The 23,745-nt window shown below is 42.7% G+C and overlaps 1 protein-coding gene across 1 annotated transcript in view; it reads right to left on the reverse strand.

Annotated features, from left to right (window-relative positions):
- Positions 1 to 1,295: 1,295 nt before the first annotated feature.
- UGT8 (UDP glycosyltransferase 8) overlaps positions 1,296 to 23,745 on the reverse strand; it is a 35,744-nt gene continuing 13,294 nt past the window's right edge. The window contains exons 2-6 of the mRNA XM_012573241.5: positions 20,646 to 21,469; positions 7,414 to 7,556; positions 5,844 to 5,920; positions 4,508 to 4,727; positions 1,296 to 3,599 (exon numbers count right to left, since the gene is read on the reverse strand). Of these exons, the coding sequence (XP_012428695.2) occupies positions 3,236 to 3,599; positions 4,508 to 4,727; positions 5,844 to 5,920; positions 7,414 to 7,556; positions 20,646 to 21,467 (1,626 nt within the window). The 5' untranslated portion in view covers positions 21,468 to 21,469 and the 3' untranslated portion in view covers positions 1,296 to 3,235. The remainder of the gene's footprint in view (positions 3,600 to 4,507; positions 4,728 to 5,843; positions 5,921 to 7,413; positions 7,557 to 20,645; positions 21,470 to 23,745) is intronic.

Raw genomic sequence — 23,745 nt, forward strand, 5'->3', positions numbered from 1 at the left:
ACCTGACACACCTGAATCCTTCAATCTTAGTCCACGCTGTTCTTTTAAGGAGCAAATCCTGAACTGGCTCAGTAACAACTCAAGGAAAGTTTGGCATTCCTGATCTGTTTATTTCCTCAACTACTGCTTAATACCTAAGTAATATAAGACTCATGTACCTAAACAATTGGATGATTCTGTCCCTTACTCCAATAGATAATTCCAGAATATGAATTTCCAATAGTTCCCTAAATACTGTTCAACCTTCCATCCCCTCAATGTATGAGGAACTGAGCCTTTTCTATCCAAATTTTGTTTCATTATAGAGAAACCAAGACTACCCAAGACAGTGTGCTTCTTCAGTTAACAGTGAAATGAGATTCAGCATTTGCTGGCCTCTGAGAAAACACACACACACACTCATAAATAAATCAGGTTTATAACTTTCAAAAGGTGTGATTTTGATTAGGATAAGTAAGGCCCAACTGTGGTATTTTCCAATCAGTGGCACAGCACTGTCTTGGAAGATGAATTCAGTTTCTTCTAAGTATTTTGTCTGTTCAATGCCTAATAACTACTATTGATCAGAGGGGTGACTAAAGCCTCAGTCCTGATACTGTGATGCAGTCTGGAGACACACAAGTATTTTTAAACCCTTTCTTTAGCACTCCTTCAGCCATTTGACTGATTTCAACACTGGCTGGGCACCAACAGCAATCACTGCTCGATTCTGTGTCTGAAACACAGGAACAATTTGGTTGCTGTGGCAAAGAGGGGATTGAAATAACCACAGTAACAGCTTGTGCTTGAACTTAGAAGTTGAAACACAACAGGTATTTCTAGACATGAGGTGGATCCGCCTCATCACGAATTTGGCAATACCATGAACGCAGCAACTGCCTCTTGCAAAAGAATTGCTGCATGTTTGTACCTACAGAGACTACTTAAGAAATCAATCCATCATCCCAACTAACATCACTGTCAAAAACCTTTCAGCCCTGCTTTTCAAGTGAAGAGCTTACCACATACAGGGAAACAACAAAACACTGTGCCAGGTATGTACACCAACCTCAAAAAATTTGAATTGCTTTTAAGAAACATTTCTCTTTCAATTCAAAGCTCCAATAGGAAATGGACCTACACTCACAAAAAAAGCAATATTTTTGATTTCAAATACATATCATGCAGCACAGTAAACACTGAGAAGAAAAGTTGTGTGTACCCCAGTAAGCATCCACATTTAAGTACACACATATAGTGGGTACTTGGAGACAACCAGCATTCAGCTGAACAAAAATATACTTCCAACAACAGAATTTCTCTATTAAATCCATGTTTATTGCTTAAGTTTTATCACAGTGGAGATTAAATTATGCTTAATCATCCGGTCAGTGCTTTTGTACCTTCTTTAATGCCAAAAAACCCCCACATTTTAAACCAAGTCATTCATACACTCGAAGTCTTCTCACCATCCCACCATTCATCGCCTCTGTGTGCTCCTGTAGTTGCCACGGGCTGCGAGATTGTAAAAAGGTATAGCTAAGAGGCTTATATTTATAATACCATTTTTTTGTTCAAGTATTCAGAGAGCAGCACAAGTAGCTGCCCTGCGTATTAGAAACATATCTGCACTGTTATTTATTGCTGTAGGACCGAGGCTCCTGATGGAATGGTGATGAAATTTTGCATCACTGTGTATGAAGATGAGCTCAGCATCCCGTCATCATCCCAACTCCTCCCATGTTAGTGAGCGACACAGGGCAAAACGGGCTTCCCTCCTTTCTCTTTCAGCCACGGGACCTCGAACTACAAATAAATAAAGCGTACACTCACAACGTGTGTAGTGCAAATTCCAAGTAAACAGAATGACATGGAAATAAAACTCATAGTTGCCAACTTTGGTTCAGCAGGGAAGCAACGATTCCACGCCCGGCATTCCCGCCCTGGGAGCGCACACCGCCGCCAGCGTCCCGTGTCGGCGACAATGATTGAAGGAGGCTGTTGGAGGCAGGGGGACACGGGGCCACCTCCACACACCAGGTGGCCAGGCCTCACCCCACACATGCCACCAGCCCCGGGCAGGACGGCTGGACACCGCCCGTGGCGCGGAATTCCTATTGGCAACTACGTGGAACATGGATTGCGTGGCCCAGACTAATAGAAGGTAATATTTCTGTTTCTCCAGATACAACCATTGAAAGAGAACATCTACAACATTGCGATTCAGAAAGAACTTAATGAGAATTAACAGGAAAAACATTCAACTCTGGGGGAGTGCTGTGTGGGGGTCGTTCCCTTTAAACAAACCCCAAGGAGTGGTTTGAGTTTGCACAGCTCTGGGCCATCACAAAACCTTCTGCACTAAGCACAGAGCTAGATTTTTATACTTTTTTTTATTATTATTTTTGTTGCTGTTGTTTCACTTATTTTTCTTAATTATGCAAATCTATTTCCCACACAGCCATATTTGGAACTGAAATAAGACTCCCTAATATTTTTGTGGCATAAATTCTGTATGCAGAGAAAGGCGACAAAAATTTGTCTCAGTTAAAGTTAGGACACACTGTAGACTTACTCAGGACCTTTTCTCCAAAGTACTGTAGCGAGCAGAAGAGTCATGCAGCTTTATCAGTAAAACGAGTACATATTTTTGCCATTTTTCTTCAGTGCTCAATAAGATTACTCCTATGTTTTTTTAAACGTTTGTCTTCTCAGTCCACAACTTGCTATTTCTCGCATAAAGACTGGGGGAAATAATTTGTGTTTTAAACAGCATTCTTACACAACAGGTTGAACCTTCCACAAAGGAAACACAGAACTAGCACTAGAGAGTTCTCTCAGCTAAAAGAATGGAGATATTAAAATAATAAAAAAATAAAGGGAGAACACCTCTGCAAATAAAAAGAAACCTCTCCTCATTTGGGACACACACACCGAGCTTTTAAAAGCTGAAAATTCATAAATACGGTCATCATATAGAACTTTAGAGAATTAAGGCTTCTAAAAACTTCAGTGCCAAAATAACCTCTCTGCATATCAGTATTAAGAATAAAATATTTTTCATTTTAGGTTGTGCTTGCCTTTTTTTTTTTTAAAGACTTCTCTTAGTTCCGTAGAATTTTGTCACATAATATTACATACTGAAGGGGAGTGTTAGAACTGCTTATTGAGGTTTTAAGTAGTTGTTAGACTAAGTTACAGCGATAAAATTCGATTACTGATCTGATTCATTACTACTTTACATGGGGCTGTTGGCTCATTTCACCTTTTTTTCATGCTTAATGTGGCCGTTTCTTCTATACTTGCCATTGGGGATCCCGTTCTGGTAGTGTCCATTAACAGCGCTATGTTTGTCATTGGACCAGAGATGCTTGCTCTGCTTGCAGATTAATTTTGCCATCCTGGCCAAAACATAGTAAAGTAAGGCAGCACCCACTAGTAGGACCAAGGCAATATCCAGTAAGAAATACTGAAAGAGGGAGATGCTGTAAACAGCAGCACGTAGATGCTGGGCTCCGTTGTGGCGCAGGATGTAATTGATCCAGTACACAGTCCGGTTCACGGGGTGTCCAGGCTGGTCCTTGTGGATCTCCGACAGCCTCCGCGCCCGCTGCCGGTAGCTGTGGGGGGGAAAGCAAACAAGGAAGAAAGGAAAAGCTGTCATCTCATGTCACTGTGCAACTGAATCACCAGAGAAATGCCCAACAGTGAAAAACCTGGGGTTGATTTTGCAATAAACCATTTCCACCTGGGTCCAGAGTTTCGCCCAAAACTCTTGGTTTTTCACCCCAGCAGCTGATCCTGCCAGTTTCTTCCTCTCCTGTCTGCAGCTTATTTACACAGGACTTGCCTTTACACCAAGGATAATTGCACAAGGGGAAGGTGATGCAACAAATGTTATCAAGATCACTATCAACGTTCCCCTTCTCTGCGCTGCCCTGCTTGCTCCTTACAGCAATCTCCTTTCCCAGAAAGACTCAGCTGCCATGAAAGCAGGAAGCATCAATAGCACCACGCTCCAAAATTAGGGTTAGCCCAATACAATATACTGCCAGATAACCCCTCAGTAATATTAGTCTGGATATGAGTGAGGCCAGGACAGGAAAATAACACTTAAAATGCAATTTTTTTCATAATAAAATCACAGAACTTAGAGTCACTCTTCCTGAACACCTCCCCATTCTAGCTACAACCCAAGCTGTGTACATGTATCTTGCTCCAGGCATCACCACAGCCAGAATGCTCGTGTGGAGTAATCAAGACAGGCACAAAGGGACCTTGGTCTGCAACATGGCATACGTTGGGACAGGTTTGTTCCCATAACCTCTGCGTCCTCCACATGGCAACTGCTACAAAGAGCAAGTGAGACAATTGAATTTTGGTGCTGAGCAACAAGCCCAGCACCCACACAGAAACCTCAGCTGTTGGGTAATCTTGGGTAATAGGACAAACAGCCAGACTTGCCTCGACTATACACTGCACAAAGGTTTCATATCCATTCACGCACAAACAATTGCTGGTTCCATACCTGGGGTCATTTATAACTTTTACTAAGGCTTCATAGAGCTCACTCTCAGTCATGGTCTTCCAGTTGAGCAGTATTCCCATCCCTTTGGCCTGCACACGGGTCATGGTGTCGTAATGGTCTCCAAAGAGGGGAATGCCCACCACTGGGACACCGTGGTACATGGTTTCAAAAATGCTGTTCAAGCCTCCGTGACTGAGAAAAGCTTTAATGTTAGAGTGACCTAGAACCACAAGAGGCATGAAGGTTACAAAATGCACTTCCATCTCCTTTATATAAAGTTGTTGAAGCACCTGGGTATGACAAATTTATCACCATAACTGCAACTCAGGTAGGTTAAAATTACTGCAGCTTGTTCTGAAGTTCAACCTAAACCCACTCCACTGGAATTCCTCATGCATTAAGTAATTTCCTTATACACTAAGAGAGAGAACAGCCAAAGTAAAGAAAGAAAATTCTCATGCGTATGAATCGTGTAAAATGATTAATGGAATAATTAATATGCATTGCCTACTCCTGAGGAGCTGCAGGTGGTGACTCCAGCAGGTTCAGCTGTACACGTGAGCAAGGGGGAGCACACTTTTGTATGGAATATAATTTTTTTTTAATGGCAGGACAACTGATGTCACACTCTCCCTTAAAGCTCCACATACCTTATTTGAGGTTAGCAAGACCTAACAATCACAGCAACAGCCTCACGTGATAGAAAAAGCAGCCTGCCTCAGAGCAACCCTGTAACCAAAACAAATCTACCTGCTCTAGGAGTCATCTGCCTACTCACTACATCCTCCAGCTCACACACACACTGATGCTTAATGCTAACTAAGCTCCCATCAGAGCTGCTTTGGGAACACACAAACATCCAGAAGCAGTCAAATATTCTGCGGCCTCTCAGATCTGCAATGGGCTTAAGTACGCTTTGACAGGGAAGACAGAAAAAAATAAAATATCGAGTTTCATTTCCCGCTGAGAACCTGAAGCACCTCAGTTCATCAGAAAGGTTATCAGCTTGCATCACGTACCCAAGTTCTGGTAGAGCTTGCTTGTCTTTATAAAACAGTATTTACAGACTCCTAAAACTTACTCTGATGCTCAGTTTTATGACTCCTTGAACAGTCTTTGAACTTAGGGAAAACATGAAATTCAAATCAGGGAAAGACAATTAACAGAGAGGCTTTCAATTCTCTCTTCAGATCCTAATTTAATATTCTTGCTCCATGACTGGCATGACAGAAATTATCTTGGCTTTATAATAACTCCTAATTCAGTGGAGTATTTTCACAAGAACAAACTGAACTCAAGAGAGAATAAGCAATAAATAATGGAAACAGATACTCACCAAGGAGGTCATTTTGTGGCAACCATTCGATCAGCTTGGTATTGTTGCCTAAATTCCTTGGTTTGTTTCCTGAAAACCTAAACCAGTAATATGAAATGGAAACAGTTATCAAATCCTCCAAAGTAGCTACTAAAGGATAGGTCTGTTTTGTTCATTAGCGAGGACTGGAACTGCAACTTCAGAAAGAACCAGCTAGGCATTGCAATTAAGCGAGACCTACATCTTTTACAATTTGCTTGTACTTTTGTATGTCAAAAAAGGCTACATTATTTATGCAAAGTTATATAAAAGCAATTGATTATCTTACTGGCTTGTCCTCCCTAACCAGAAGGGCATAAAATCTACAAAAATCACTTGATTTAGCATCATGACATTGAGACTGCCAAGCAGTACTCACCACTTTTCTGTCCAACACACAAGTTCATGATCTTAGGAACAAAACCAAACCCCGAATTCCAAAAAAGCTCCAAATTACATTTGACTGATGTATAAATACCTAAATTTTAATAGAAGGCTTTAAATGAAATGGTTGGGTTGGCATTAAAAAAGCTGTCCTCAAGAAAAATCCTCTGGATTTCTTTACTACAAAACAGGGATGCTTCCTAAAGAGACATATTCCAGGGAAAACATAGTAAAAGGAAAGAAGAAAAGCAGTAAGATAAATTTGGATTATTAATTACAAGCCAAGCAGTCTTGTGGGATTCATAAGGAAACGGTGGCTCTACTCCAAACTAAAACTGATGTCACCTTTACTACCACCGATTCTGTGCCATAGGCTGAAAAATTCACATTTTTCCTGTTCATTAGTGGGATTTGATCCTTGAACTACACACAACAGCAAGGACATCCCCTAAAATATTGTGGGGAACAGGCCACCAAAACTATTAATACAGCTCCAGGACTGTGGCAGGGTTGTGAGACCACTGCATGAGATGTAAGACACTGAATATCTGAAAAAAAATATGGTTCACATGAACACCACCAAATTATATCAGTGATGCTTGATGCAAAGCAGAGCTGACTAAACTGTTTTTTTGATTTTTACAGGGAATTGTGAGCACCACTCAAGATGTTTTTAGAACTAGGAGAACTTCTTAGTGAATCTGACTTCTGAAAATATCTCTTCCTTCAATTTCTCACAGAGAACAAGCAAGTGGAAAAATTAATAACAAACGTCTGTGTTTACACATAAAAAAGAAAAAGGGGGCTTAAAAAGTGAGGGAAAGGGGGAAGAAAGAAAAGGGAGGCTTTTCATCATCAGGTTTCATTCTTGAGCCCTGGGGTAGTTCTTGCATCAAAAATAGAGACAATATGTCCTAAATGTTATAATCTTTGCTTGTTTTCACTGTCCCAAATCCTTCCAAGGATATAAACTCGGCCGAGGAGTGTAACTACGCCTTATTGTGCCACGATAATAACTGCTTATCCTTGTTACCAAGGTATTGCAGTATTTTCATGCCCAGTGTTTGTTTCAGAGTGTCACATCACCTCTACCACCCAAGCAGTCTCAACTCCAGCGGGAAACAAGCACGCTCCAAATCACCCTAAGTTCCTCCAACACTGCCTTTACCTCCAGATAACCCTCTGGGGCAGCCTTGCCAGGGCGTGTGCCAGCTTATTGGCGATGTCTTCAGACAGGTACTTGACTCCAGCGCCGAAGGAGACGAGGACAAAGCCGTTCTCGTGAGCACCGTTCACCCACGCCTGCAGGTCCTGCGGAAAACAAAGTTCACACTGAGCACTCGCAAAGATGGCTGAGAAAGAGCAGTCGTTGGTGCCTTCCTTGCCTCAGAAGCCAAAGTTCGCAAATCCCCAACATTCTAAAAGTCGGCGAGAGCAATGGCTGATGATTCAGAATTCAGGGCAGAGGCCACGAACAGCAAAACGCTTCCGTGTTTGTTTTAGCTGCACTATTAACCACCAGCGGCTTCAGACAATTTATCCCTCCTTAACTGAGCAGCTGACACACATTCACAAGTTAACAGGCTGCATTTTAACGCGGCAAAGCATAAATAGACCCCATCTCATAGTATCAGCTTGGAAGCCCTGCACAGGAGAAGTGTGAATGAAGCCCAGGACTCATGAATGAAATGACACTGGAAATGTGTCATTTCCAGCCTTCAGCAAAGTGAGAGCGCTTCAAAAGCCTTGCTTTGCTTTCATTTATATAAAAAAGAATAAACACAACTTGAAAGAAGCCAGAACTTCTAAAGACACTGTCAGTTTCTACTGCTCAAGGAGTAAAGAAAACGTACCTTTTTACTTTTTAAAGCATCGACTTAAATTCTGGGTTTTTCCTAACACAACTTTTATCAATGGAAACAAACAAACAAAAATGCTACAACTGGTATATCGGTCAGATGAAGAGTATCTCAGGATATGGGTTAATTCTGGTCAAGTTTAAGCACACGCCTGCTCAACACCAGTGCGGCAATAGGAAATGAGCAAAGAGAAAATGAAGAGCCGTGCTCACAATGTGCCTCTTGTCCTGGTAATAAATAGGAGGGCAGACAGGAATGGAGTAACGCCGTGCTATCGTATCCGAGCACAAAATCCAGCACACTGCACTGGGGGCTGTGCACTGCTCTCTGCTGTAAAGCAGAAAAGATTTCCATTTTCCTTAAAATCCACAGCTCGTCCTTCTCAGTGGATCTCTGCCTGTTTTTAATTCATGCGGAGGGAGAAGGAGAAGGCAAAGGAGGGGAAGTGGCTCTGACCTGCCTCGAAGCTGAATCATTTATTAGGGGCTGAACTTATGACACCAAAGTTTCCAAGTGATTTTGTGATTTATTTAAAGCTCGTCCTTGAATCCTACTGCAGGACCTAAGGCACGCTGCAAATGTCATTATATTACAGTCACTGTCAGGCTTCAACTAGTTACATCTTGAAGCCTTTCCCATCAGCTTTGTAAAGCTAAAGAGAAAAGAAGTTTTTGTGGGCTCTAGGACAAACCATTCTGAAAAGCCCAAATATTCACAGGCCCTGGTTTTTATAGGGCACTCACCCAGCCAGAGAGGCAGATTCTTGGAGGTTTCCATAGTGCCTTCCTGATGACACCTCCCTGATAGAGGTGCTCAGGAAGCCACAAACAAGGTGTTGGTGGTGGCTCTCAAACATACAGACATGGCAGAGCTCGTGACACAAAGGTCAGGACAGCCTTGCCTGCAGCGACTGCGAGATGGAGTTCAGGATACTGAGGCAACATGGCAGGCAACAGCAGCATCTCCTGGACTGCAAGAAAGCCAATTCCAGCCTGGAAGAATCCCACGAGACACAGACCTAGAAAGACAGGCTTGGGAGAGCATGTTCCAGCACCACTTCCTCCGAGCTCAAGCATGGTTCATGCTGATGAGCGGGAGGCCAGCAAAGGTGGCAGAAAGATAAACAAAGATGTAAAAAGAAAAGAAAGACAAAGAACACTTGAGTCAGAAACAGGTTCAGGTAGAATATCCAGGCACTGCTTGAGCAGGCAGGGATGGGGTTTAGAAAGCCAAAGCTGAATGCGACAAGTGACCTGGTGTCAAGAAGTTCCAAGTGCTTCCTGCTTTCTTCATTTTAGCCTTTATTGGTCTGGCCTTTGGCAAGGCCAGTGCAGAGTTCTGAGTCTAAATAAACTGGACATAGACTGCTTAGACAGGGCCTGATAGGATGAACCCAGAAATGCCAGGTGTCAGGAAACTGGTGTGGAGTGGGCGGTGAAACAGGATAAACAGCAAATGTCACTTGTGTTCTTAAAGAGGAAAATCCAGGGAGCAGTCTACTCTGCCTCAAATTGATCCCCAAAAGTGATGGAAAATATTCCTAGATCATCCTGGCACCAGAAGGTCCTACCTGTGACTACCTCTTCTTGGCCAGACACTTGATTTCAGCTGTTGGAAATGAGTCTGTTCTAGCTGAGAACTGTCTCCCAGTCCCACTCTTCCTCTGTGCTTTATGAGAAATTCTGGGAGGCTTCACAGATCCCATGTATTCACAAAGTAACAATTACACTTCATTATAGAACCATAGAGGAGGTATAAAGATTCCCCTGTAATGAAATTCTTAAAATAGCATTGAAAAAAATCCCTATGCATAATAAAAAATAGCTGCTAAATACTTATCACTTTATGTAGGGGAATAATGATTTTAAAAAAGAACTTGACTATGTCACCTACAGACTTCTGCATTTTGCTGTGCAACAGCAAAGCAACATGCTCTGTGTTATGTGGTTTCATAGCCAAGCCTCTGCAATCCTTTTCCCTTTGAAGGTAATCCCACTGGTTCAGGGGAACATAACATGGACAAAGGCAAATTTACAATCTTGACAGGCAAGACAAGATCCTGCCATCAGGCTGAAAGCATGGGATTTGTTCATCGTATTAAACGGGATTACATTAACAAAAATAACTGGAATACAAAGTAAAATAGTCTGTATCAACAGAACCACCATATTCAGACCAGAGCTGGATGATGCCTGGCCAAAGCTGAGGAACCTAATGTTGTCCTTGGAGTTTCTTTTGGAATGTTAAATTAGCAAGAAGGTAATGAATTCCTAAGGGTCAAAACTGCTCAGTGCCAACTTCAGGAAGACCCAGAGTTTCATCTCGGCTTACTGTGTTTTGACATCAGCTCAAAGATTCTTTCCTACCCCAGATTTTATCTATGCTTTACATGGTAGTGTTAGCAAGAGGAATTGCTTACCTGCCCACTGACCTGCAGCCCCTTTCCAATCTGCTTGCCCAGAGGGGTGCTGGACATCACTACTGCACATGGAATACCGAAAATCAACTACAGACTTGTCAGGATGAGGGTTCTTCCTGCAAACATCTGTGTCATTCCTGGCATAACACAGCCTCCATTCAAGGGGATCACTACAAACATAGGGAGCTGGGTAAAAAACAGGCAATGGAAAACAGGGAACTTATACTGCATCCTCTTAGAGCTCCCTGAGTTTGTGATCCGGATGAGTCCCTTCTTCCCAGGATCCTTAAACTTACTGTAATTATTTCTGTGACAGCTTTTTAGCACAGAATTTCTAAACAGAGGATCAAGTGAAACTGATCCCAAGTGAGTGGCATTGCCAGGCCTTGGGTTTTAAGACACATCTGAACGTCCTGGTACAAATAGCCTGGGCATGGCACAAAGCCTCAGTATTTTCTTGTATTTTGCCTGTTCTTTGTGCAGTATACAAGGTGTAGCTGTGATACCCACAGCAGATAAAGAGCAGGCTGTGCTCTTGGCACATCTCTGAAAGGGACTGAATACTTTAGCAGCACTGTGACTATGGCTATGAATGTCACTTAATTCTTGCATGTACACTCCTAATGTTGACCAAAGAAGCTGGGAGCAATGCTCACAGAACCTGAACACTGGCAAAGCACACACTGATGCCACAGAACAATTTTAGCTGCCCACAAATTCAGCAGCCTTCAGTCACCTTCCTACCTTTCCATTCTCTAGGGCCATATTAGCCATAACATCCCCCACAGCAGCCTCGATGAACCCACAAAAAAGCCCTCAGAGACAGCCAAGTTCATCCCCCATGAACTCACCCCCTTCTTTCCCTTAAATCCACTTACACTTTTGACCTCCAGCACATTCTGCCCCGGCGATCTAATTACTCTCTGTATGAAAAGGCACTGAGTCAGGATGAGTCATTAGAGCCGCCCTCATTAAAATCAGCATTCCCTGATCGGGCAGCACTTCACAGCTCCTGCCTTGCAGCACAGCCACCTCCTTTTGCCCACTTTAAAGAATTTTCAGGTTTTCTTTTAACACGAAGGAAGTTACCATTTTGGAGATCTAACCTACAAGAAAAAAAATCGGGGAAGGGAGCTTGTTACAGGATGAGCTGCTTTGAGCCTTCCTCGAACTGGTTCAAACATCAACTGAGCACATAAATGAGAAGTTAATTCAAACTTAAGATATATATCATCAGGACGTGCATTTCTTTTAAAGGCTCTTTCTTTCAGTGACTGGAAGAGAACACCTAATCCTCTCCCACACCCCAAAATATAAGTAATTTTCAGGTTTTCTTTAAACTGAGGCAAGGGCTTTTCCTTCTAAGTCCTAGCACAGCCAAGAGACAAAATTGCCCCTCGTTGAGGCTACTCGACAAACCTAGAAGTGACAGAAATAGGCAGCTGGCTTTCCCCTTCCAAACCAGCAATCACACCTTAAGGAATTTTAACCCCCAAACGTCGATGAACTTGACAGCAAAACTGCCAGCAGAAGTTCTGATGAACAATCAGAACAGACATAATAAAGAGCTTCTGTACATCATGTCCATTGAAAGTGTAGGCCTGGCATTCTGAACTGAACTGTATTTTCCAGCTCAGTTTTGTTCTTCATCCACTTACAGTTTTACACATGCTCATAATAAAGGACCACCTAATGCACATATTATAACCAATTCAAATTTTCATTTAAATCGTTTTAAAAATAATAAATAATGCAACTATCACCCAATACCTATATTAATAACCATTTTCACTCAAGTTATTTTAAGAAATAAAAAAATGCATACTACAGTATAAAAAACTTAAAGGGCCTCTAGTCAGAATACTGTGCCCAAGCCTGCCAGGTCTCTGCTTGTTTCCATGTAAGTTCTGTGCAAATCCATGTCCTTTGGGAGAAATAGTACAGGATTCTGTGCTTGCATAAGGACAAGAAACACTTATTGATCTGTGCTGTACTATAGGAGCAAGGGGAGAGGAATAAAGAAATAAAATCCATCTTTTGACCAATGTGAGACAGGAATGCTATTGTGCCAGCCCCACTGTGTGGGCTTTGTTCTGCCTGGCTGTCTAATTAGCCATTCTCTGCAGGCCCCGGTGCTGAACACACAGCTGTGAGTAGGGAGTGAGGGCCCAGCTGGCAGTAACCAGTGGTGCCTAATACTGAGCTTTGTTTCAGATAAACAAAGTGCACAAATACAAACATAACCGGGTGTAATATCCGAAGCTTCCCCTGTTCAGCTGCTCCATTCAAATGTGCAATAGCACAAACGCCTGTTCTTCGAATATGGTTGCAAACCACCCTTTCCCCAAGGCAGATCACAGGCATCCTATGCAACTTCTCCTATAAAATGCTGCTTAGAGCAGACAAAACCAGATCTATCTTAAAATAAGAAGCCACATTAAGCCATCTTTAGAAAGGAGAAACTCACTGATAAATTAACAGAAAGGTATGAAGAACATTCTTTTGGGTGTCCAGACTTTTCTGCTGTCCTCTGAATAGTACTTCTCTCATGTGACAGTTAAATTCTGTATTAATACATTTTTATTTCAGATTTTACTAACACAACATATCAGAACAGGTGGTCTAAGGTCATACAGGTGCCCTTATACAATCTTTATCATCACAAAACAGGATCATAGCATACAACCTTCAAGTTATAAAAACCCATAATTCCACAGCAAACTCAGAGAAACTATCACTCCAGGCAAAGTAAGTTATTTGTATTTTCTTGCCATGGATTTTTAAGTCAGTCTAGCACCAAAAATAGGAGTTTTTATTTGCTTGGAGCAGCAAAGGACACAGAACAGGCCAGTGCACACCCAGGGCACGAGGCAGAGGATGGAGTCAGCCTCCCTGACTCCGCACATCCAGCTGCTTCTGCTGGCTCCGCATCACCCGGCGCCTTGCTCACACTCCCAAGGTTATTTTCCACTGACTGAATTCCTGCCTTTTAAAAACTATGGCCACCAGGACTTGCTCCCTTCCTTATCACCCATCTAAATTAGGTTCTTAGTTCAATTAAGAGCAGACACACAGCTCCCAACTGGGACAGGATCCTCCCGAGCTCTCTTTTCCCTCTGCATTAATAACAAATTAAATCTTCTCCTCCCTGGGCTTTATTAATGAGCTCTACCACACAAAAAGCACATGCAGTTAATACGCACACAAATTTTTCAGATTTTGTAATTCATACTGGCACAGAGTAAGGTAATTCCAAAAACAATACCTTGTGCCCATTAAAGAAGAGTACTCAGATTGTGGCCTTAGACGAAACCTCTGTTTTCTTGCTGGCTAAATAGAAAGAAACTTGCTACCAGTTGGGAAACAAACTCTAAAGATCTGAACTGTTTCCTATCAAAACCCTAAGCAGTACTAAGTACACTCACCACATATTAATCTAACAATGCTGTTAAGTTTTTCAACATTAGACACAGAATTCAGCCCTGCTGAAATACAGACAACTTTTTCCTTTCAGATTTTTCACTAATTATTTGCTGTTCATATATATACACTGTGTATCTGCCTTTTCCAAAATACAAGGAGTATAAAACAAAAGTCTTTAAAATCCTAAAAAGCTTTACAGTGCCTAAAATGTTGTATTTTCTTATACCAGACCTTTACTGCCTTTTCCCATCAGGCATCCAAGAGGGACAGCATTTAACTTCAAAGAGGAAAGTAATTCACACTCCAAACCAGAATCGGGAAATGCAGTCCCCAAGCCTCTGCTGCATACCTGAGCCCCCTCTGGAGTTGCAGGAGTATCCAGTGCAGCTCCGGGAACAGGCTCTACCCAGAGCTAGAGGTCAACCAGAAAAGTGCCGCGCAAGGACTTCCCTGGTGCAAAAATCCATTACTCACCAGACCTCTGGCAAGCACTCTGGAAAGGCAACCTTGCCTTTCACATGAATGGGAGGAGTGGAAAACAAGGAGCCTGCCCTTCAGGAGAGGTTATTAAAATCACTGCAGAGAGCGGCGGGTGCAGCAGAGGGATCCTCAAACCCAGGACTCCAATTGAAAACCTTGCTGGCATTACCCCACAGGCAGCATTCTGTTACAAAACACCCCCAAAACCCACCTTCCTAAGCAGGAACAGAAAAGTTGATGATTATCAAGTGGAAATGCAAACCAAGGTCTTACCATCTCAGCTGCTCCATATGGAGCAAAAAATTCTACACGAGTTAAGAAAAAACAGTATTAAGTACTGAGACTGCTTTTACTTACTCTGTCCACAGAACAAAGTCAAATTAAATTGCTGCTAATACAGTTAAGAAGAAAACCGACAAGCAGCTAAATCATAAATAGAGACCTCTATTTTACACATACTGACATAAATCCACATGATAATCTCATTTAACTGGGAAATTTTGTCTGTCATTGTTCTAGTATGACACCTGTGCCCTGTGGATGGTAGGAGATAAGAATTCTAACCTGGAGCTTTAAATCCTTTAATCATAGTAATTTCTTCTTCATTTTCCTCTTCAGCTAGAACAGCTTTCCTTTCTTCCTGAGGTTTACCTCCTCCCTTCTCTTCTTTTTTACAGCTTTATCAATACATGAAAAGTACACAATACCCATGTATATTTTAATATTATGTTTATATAAACAAGCCATCAGTCACCAGAATTTCTTTGAAAAGCCTAAGATCAACGGGCTTCCGAGCTTGTGTAAGACCCACATCCTCCACCCAGACTCCCCTTGGTCAGGGTGAGCAGCAGAACATACTGCCTGCAGAATTCCCCCTGGGAACAGCCTGGGAAGGCTCAGGAAGATATCTCCTCACCAAGCTAGAGACACCTCATCCCCCAAAGCAAGGTATTAGCCATAAACAAATTACCCACTTCACCTTTAAGCAATTAGGACATCTGAAAAGCAGTCTTGATTAATGATTTTTTTTTCAAGTCAGTAATCTTAATAATTAGGTTTGCTACTCATAAATGTCAAGTTTTGAATACATCCCAACTTCCCAAATTACAGGAATATGATACCCAAACTCAATGATATTACATAAACCCCAGGAATAAAGAGCACCCTTTGAAATAAATTGCTATCTTCTGTTTTATGTTATACATGGGAGAAATATGGGAAAAACACTGGCTCGTTATTTGTCCTCTATGGAGGTCATGCCTCAAAATTTTCAAGAGACACTCAGCTAAACCACTGCACGTTCCCAAAATGAATAAATCTTGTTAGTTTGTGTGTTCCAATATGAACATGATCAAATAGAATATTTAAAACCACAAAGCCTATGGTAGTAGTAGCCTATTAAAGTGTTGGGTTCTTAGGGGTTTTTGGGTTTTTTGCATGAATAAAAAAAACAAAGTCACTTCTCTTACTTTTAGCTTTCATCATCTGACCTATCCAACATCTAGGTCTGGAACTTCTGTTTTCCATTTCCCAATACAAACAGCTGCTTGAACTCAACAACTAACTATCCTGGACTGTAATGCATGAACCAAGAAAACTTGCTTTTTGATGTACAGCACAGGCTCACTGAAAGTTTGGTGCTCCTTGTTCAGCTCATGGGATGCCAGCTTTATGCCTGGCATGTGCACCTGGAGGACCTGCCTTCCTCACAAGTTTAACTGGAGCTTAACTTAAACAAGCTCCAAAATCAGCCCTGTGTCCTTCTCCCTGTGTCTTGCACTGAACAGACAGATGCTGAGTCACATTTCTTCCCAAATTTAAAATGCAGCAGTACAGCAGAACAGACATGGTTCACCAACCCAGTCCTGGCTAGAGCAGCTGAGACTGGACACTACAATTTTAGGACTGTGGGTAGCTGGAGAGCTCACACAATGCTTTCTTGTGGATCAAATCATCAAATTCTGGGGGGAGAAAAAGCTTTAGCTAAAATAATTTCAGAGCCAAGATACATGATCATACAGCTCAATACAGAATTTACACAGTGCTGCATCATCTCCATCATCCTTAAAAGACTTTTTGCCTCCCCAGCTGACAACCACATGCATTTTAGAACAGTTCTGGAACTGCTTCACATCACCAGAAATTTACTGGCCAAACAGGTCTGTAAGAACCATTCCCTGGACTTGAAAAATAATACTGAAATGATGGCACTACATGTGCAACAATCTACTTCTACGCTCTGCAAGGGCTTACAGATGCATCCTTGAATCTGAATGAAGGAGAAAAACCAGGCTTAAGGAATAAAACATGTCTTGATTCTTCCACCTCTTTTTCAATATACATATCAGTATCAGCTAACACACCTAATAAACATACAACTGTCAGCAAGGCTCAGGGAGGGGAAAAAAACCAAGAAAACAAAAAAAACCCCAAAATACCTGTTAGTGAAGATATTTCAAAGGCACCCATTTGCTGCATAGACTTTGATCTGTATGATAATCTCAGATAAGAGATGTTCATGGAGGAGTGAGGAAGTTCCTGTAATTATCTGTTGACAGCTGCGGCTGTAAGGACAACTTATTACTCCAAAATGAGAGTACCCTCCTCTGCAGCACAAATTCAGTTTCCTCATGGACTGAGTACTTCCCAAGGCAGCTGCCTGGAGCACCCCAGGGCTTCCTGCCCTGATTCAGGGACTTATCAGGCTGATTAATGCCTAGTGTGCATCAACCTGGTCACAAGGAATAAATGCCAGAGCAGAGGTTTCCCTGCTGTTGCTTAAAAGGGTGTCCCTTTAAAAATCCAGCTTCATTCAGGTCCCTCTGGAGAAGTGTAGTGAGGAAGAGGCAGAGGAGCCTGTGATTTTCCTAATGGTTAATGACAGTTATCTGGAAAATACTGCCAGGGAACACTACACCCTCAATAGTTTAAATCACTGATGACCTTAAGGACTTGACAGCCAGTTCGTCTTTAGCTTTTCATCTTTTAGGACAAATTCTGTTCACACTGTCCTCCCAATAATTCAGTATATGGTTTTATGAGATATGTACACAAATCCTGGACTCTGCACCCATCACCTATAAGTGAATAAAATTCCACCTGCACGTGGGATAAATCACCTTAAATCATTTCCTCGTCTTTTACTGAGCAGTACAGGACACTGTGCAAGAAACACCGTCCAAACCCAGTTTAACCAGTGAAAATACCACACTGGCTCTCACAGAACACAACAAAAATCGCCTATGTGGAGCTTTGCAAAGCCACCATTAGCTCTCCCAGCACGGCAGAGCAGAGTGACAGGGTGTGCTCGGCTTCATCCACCTGCAGCAGGGATCCAAAGGGACAATGTGCCATCCCCAGGCACCTCAGCCGCTGCCTGCCCAGGTGAGGCTGCCTCTGCCTTGCCAAGGAGGGAGCTGCAAGGCACCGCAGGGAGCCGGGCAGAGCGGTGACCTCCAAAGGACCCGCTGCTCTCGCCGCTGGCTCCCCCTCCTTGGCACGCCGATCACTGCGACTTCCCGAGGGACACTGCGCCAAGAGCAGCCCGACACCCGGGCACTGCCCGGAGGGAGAGCAGGGAGGAGGATCGGAGCCTTCCCGAGGCATCTGGGCAAGCTGCAACTCAAAGACACGCTCGCAGTTTGTGTGCCACAGCCGGCGGCTGCAGCGTTAATTGCTACAGAGCTCAGCAGCAGCTAAAAATCATGCTTGACACAAGCTAACTGCAGGAGCAGCAGGGAGGATGTGCCCCAGGACTGAAATATTAATGCAGATGGGATAGCAAAGCTGGGTCAGGTTATGTATTTTAATATATATACATAAACACATATACAAAATATAATATTAACACAGATGACCAGCAAAGCTGGATGATGTTTTTTTCCCCTAACACTGTTACATGACATGAATATTCAGCACCCACTGCTATGTGCTACCTTGAAAGCTGTGCTTTTCCAACTTTTCTTTCAAGAAGTTTAGGGAACAGGTGCAGAATCTGAGCAGCCACAAAACAGAGCTAGCCCGTCCCCTGGAAAGAAAGAACGGCCACCTTAAAAGATATTGACCTTTATATCCTCATGGAATGCTTGTTACTATCTGCCTCTTATTTTTAAGATGCTGCTTATGAACAGAAAGCTAGAACTTTTAACTGTAGGGATTCTATTACAGATAAACAAACTACTTGGTTATCTTTGGTGGGAGGGAAGGAAAAAACTGTTGGCAACATAGGGGTGCCACTACTGAGGTGCCCAGGTAGTCTGAGCAGGTATTTTGGACTTAAAAGAACACCCCTGATTTTTTTCCCCCAATACTTGTCTAGCAGACAAAGTTAGGCTACTTACATGCAATTTTGGTGAATTCAAGACACTGGAAAGACTTGTAATAACAGCTTTAGTGGGCAAATTTTAGCTGCTGTGTCCTGCTACGTGCTCCCCTTTCTAATAATCGTCCACGGACAAGAAAATAACTTGAGAATGCTGCTGAAGCATCACCAATTCCAGCCCAGCACAGAAACATGAACTAGCTCTGCTTCTGGCTCACCTTAATGCACCAAACTGGAAGCTGCAGAAAATAAATTAGCCAAGGCTGCTGCCTTGGAGATGCAGCAAGAGCAGAGAACAGCCGCAGCACACACTATCTGCACTTGCAGTTCTCATCTGCCAGGACAGAGGGACACGTAGCAATTTCATCCAATTGCTCAGCAAACAAACTGATTGCCCAGTAATTTACCTACAATACACACCACAGGGGTATGTATAACAGCTTAGGCGTGCACAAGTGACAGGATCAAAGAGGAACATGCTCACTTCGTCCCTCTCTCGCTTACAATGAAAACTTGTGCTTCAAACACTAAGAATGAATTGCCTGATAAAACTGAAAAGATAAATCGTGTCTCAGCTCACAAGTAATTACAGGTAGTTTCCTATCCCCTCTGTAACAAATATTTGCCACCACTTACTTGACCTACAGGTCTGTTTCAAGGTCACTCTAACTCCTGTTACACAGAACATCAAAAGACACAAAACTGACAGCATTAACCTCATTGCCCAAACTGATTATGCAAATACCTTTTTTCTCTTACAGAAAAAGGAAATATCAGTCTGGAAAATGAAGGAAAAACTCAATCCAGCCAGCAAAGTTTTCCTAGAGGGAAAATAGGGATGATCTTTTAGACAAAACAAGGGTACCTTCAGTCTGCTCTCTCAGGCTATCTGACCCTTCCTTAACACAAACACATTGATGCCCATGTGGAAAGAGCCGGTGAGAAGCAGCACTGCTTATGGTTATCCATGCTGACACCCTGGACAACAGACAATAGCACTTTTCATACAAAAAGCAAAGGCTGAAACAGCCATTTTAAGAAGCAAATTGTTGAGCACTGCAGATCTACCTAGCCCTTTGTATCATCCAGCCAAAAGCATCCATTAAAAATTCCCTCAAATTCAAGATCTATTTGTTTATGTACACATAAACAGAAGTGCAAATGACATTGTTTTTTGTGAGATTGTTCTGCCTCCCACTCATGACTGTATTGCTCAACAGAGGCATTCCTGGGTATAACATATCAAAGATCAAGTAATCAAACTTAATAATTAATCTGTGCAGCCAGGATTTCTGGAGTCAGTCCAGTCACTATCACTGTTCAGTCTGAAGTTCTGAGCCTGATGTTGTGCATGTGCACAGTAAAAACTCTTGAGTGCAGCCTTAATGCTATTTATGCCAACTCTTATCTCCATTTCTCACTCAGTACAGTCTTTTCATGCTTATGTACTCGTAGTCTTAAAGTCACTCCCAAACCTAAGGTACAAAAACAAATACCATAAAAACAGCCATACCATGAAGTTACCTAGTACAACCAAACAGCAGGTTTCTTTAAGCATGAACAGTATTCATCTATTCTCCCTCATGTTCGTTTTAAACCATGTCTGGTTAAAAGCTACTGATGTGATTTCCAAGACAGAGTGCAGTTTTCACCTCTAGTGCAGCATTAAGCACCTCACTTGAAAGTGGAATACTTCCTGCATCCAAAAATGATTAATTTTGTTGGATTTGTGACCAAACAGTTCCCTTCACCACCACATGAGCTGGCTTCCAAGGAATACTTCATCAAGCAACAACAGAATAGGTCCCACCTGAAAAATCAGTGCTTAAGAACTGCCACTCATCACATGAGATCAAGTAGAAAGCACAGAAATTACTGTAAAACTCAGCAAACCTTACTTCTGGCAGAGGGCTGGCCGGCTTCGTTAGGATTCCTCCCACATAAACAACGTTGGGTAGCGTAGGTCTCGGAAACTCCAGCGCTACATCAGTACAAAGCATCCACAGGCTGGATCCATGAACCAAGTCGTACATGGACCGCTCTGGAAGAACCTTGTGTTTCTGCATTATCCTTTCATATTTTGGCAGAACCAAAAAACTGACTCCAAATCTTGAAATAAGATAAACAACAGTATTTTTAATCCTCTCTAATAGGTTCATGTGATCCGTGAGCAGCGAGTTAAATTCTGGAACGTAGGACAGGGGAGCTGGAGCGCCCACTTCTGCTGGATACCAGAGGCCAGTGGAAAACACGGCGTACTTAACCCCTAAAAGATGGGCTATAACAAATCCACACATCTCATTGGGATCTACCAGGAGCAGGTCAAACTTCTCCTGTTTGAGGGCACGCATGAGGTTGCGGTTGCCAACGATCATGTCGCAGTTCTTGGAGTAGTGGTCCAGGATATCAAACAGTTCGAGGGCAGTCAGCCTCCCCGAGAAGATACTCCTCATCTTGGACTGGAGGAAATCATCTGAGGTGCTGCTGTTAAAGATCCCTGGGTAGCGCTGAAGTCTGTAGTGATTAGATGGAGGAATCTCTCTGCCCTCAGAGAGGAGAAACACTGTCTGGTGACCTTGGTCATGCAAGGCTGAGGCCAGAGTCTTGAAAATATAAAGATGGCTTTCAAACATAATTGGCGGCACAACAACGATTTTGGCAGCCCTCGCTATCCCAACAGCACTCCACAGGAGAATGAAGGCTGGAGCGTACAGCTTCATAGCTGGAAGGAGAAATAAGAGCATTACATCACAGACAACATGACTACATTTTGCAGTTTAAGCAAGCCACCCTTTCGTTTGCATGGTTATGAGCACTTCCACTGCGAGGTCTTGTCTGATAGTTACCCACAGGCTTCAAGTTGTCCTCCCTCAAGCCGCAACTTTATTCTGATTTTAGCATAACATTTTCTGGGGTTTCGTTTTCACATAAGCTAACAGGACAGTGAAGATAGAGAACTTTTCCTCCTAAGAGGACATGCAAATTCATACTGTGTTTTTCTTTAGTATCAGTGATGATCAGATACGTAGGAGCAGAGAGCAAAAATCAGGCAGGAAGATGCTACCATTGACTAAGAACCAGCTTTGAGCTTCCAAAAATGACATTCTGCTTACAAGAACAAGTGTAGTAACAGGAGTTAGTACTGCCCACGTGAACACCACAACTTCCACTGAAGCACTTTAACAGGTACTTGATTCTCAACCTACTTAAATCAGCACTTAAAGACCCACTTGAATACCAGCCCTACCTATGCTGAAGGACCTCACTGCCATTCTAAATGTACAGTTCCTGACAGCAACACACTTATGGAGAAAGGGAAAATACTTTTCACACGTGGCTGGGTGATTTAAAATGCTGTACACCACAGAGGAAAGCAAAGTGCCTTAGAAGCACAACAAGGACATGTCAGAAACTCCTCAGTCACCATCACCCTCCTAGGTCAGAGAAATGAGTACAAGCCAAACCAAACAATCTGCTCCTTCCTCGTGCCAAACCAATCCAGGTGGAAGCCTGAGTCTATTGCAGTGTCCTTTATAAATAAGAACAACAGATAACACTGCTACTCAGTCCTTGGTACCTCCCCCTGTAGTATACCCATATAACCCTCCTACCACCCTCCTTGCTCCTCAGATTGCTCAGGACATTTTCTTAGTTAATGTTACATGGGTTACCAGCTAACAAATAGAGCATCTCATATTTTATAGCTATTTAAATGACATAGCTATTTATAAATTACTGTGTTCCTATATGCTTATTATGTAAAAAGTTTAAGAATTTTTTTGAGTTATATTACCCTGAAGGATGTCCCTTTGAAGTAGTTGTAGAAAGCAGTTAGGTCTCCCCTGAGCTTGTTTTTCCCCCAGTTACTCCTCACAGGACTTACTCTCCAGATCCTTCACCAGCTTCCCTGCCCTTGTCAGGGTGTGCTCCAGCACCTCCATATTGTTCATGAGGTGAGAGGCCCAGAACTGGACACAGCACTCGAGGTATGGTCTCAAAGGGCCAAGGGCAGAGAGGGACAATCACTGCCCTGGCCCATGCTCACTTTTCCTGAACAGGACCCCACTGGAGTGTACAGCTCCTTAGCTAAGAGAGGTGTTAGAAAAAGAACATAAACATGGCTCACCAATGAAACATTCAAGAAAAATGATTAATCAAACTCAGAAACATCCCATTATTGATTCAATCTCCCCATGCATTCCCACGGTATTGAGTTACTGCTCCTGTCAACAAGAGCAATATTACAAAACCATGAATGGAGGTGCAGGACTGGGAAACTCAGTTATGCTTCTATCAGCAGCAGAAATCAAAAGGTTACAGGAGCCTAAGGGCTTGTGAGGATCCAACACAGTTGCCACAGGCCAGCCCTACTTCCAACTCCTGATCCCAGGCATAGAGCACAGCAGAGACAATCCTTAGCCCTAAGGCATAGTTTCCATGGCTGGGTGACACACGTGCCACCAAAAGCTATGGGAACTACAGCTGTCCTTCCTCAGGATGTTGACAGTGTTTCCCCACTGCCTCCTGTCCCCACACTTACCTGGCAGACAAGTTTTAAACAGGAATCACATTGCACATTCTACTCCTTGTGAAGCCATTACAAAGACTAACATGAAAACCTGGCAATATAACTAAAATAATTTACCAAACAATTTTTTATCCTCTTGCAGTGTATCGGTGTCAAGAGATGACACAACACACTCCCCTGGCAGTCTATACCTAGAGATATCTTCACAACCGGTAAAACAATAATCACTTCTCAAAAACCTATTATGCAACTCCCCTTTTCAACATAAGCACCTTCCACAGGAGCTGGAAAATATATGAACAGGACCTGCCAAGCCATAGCAATATTAAACACATGATGCTATTAGAGAAATGTCGATTAAGTGACATTTTTACTGGGAAAAATGGCATTGACCTTCTATTGAACTTCTGGCAGGAACCTGCAGCCTCATCATTTCATACCCTGGCCAGACAGAAGCAGGGAGCTCAGGT

The sequence above is a fragment of the Taeniopygia guttata genome, chromosome 4 (genome assembly GCF_048771995.1).
Source record: "Taeniopygia guttata chromosome 4, bTaeGut7.mat, whole genome shotgun sequence".
Taxonomy (NCBI): Eukaryota; Metazoa; Chordata; class Aves; order Passeriformes; family Estrildidae; genus Taeniopygia; species Taeniopygia guttata.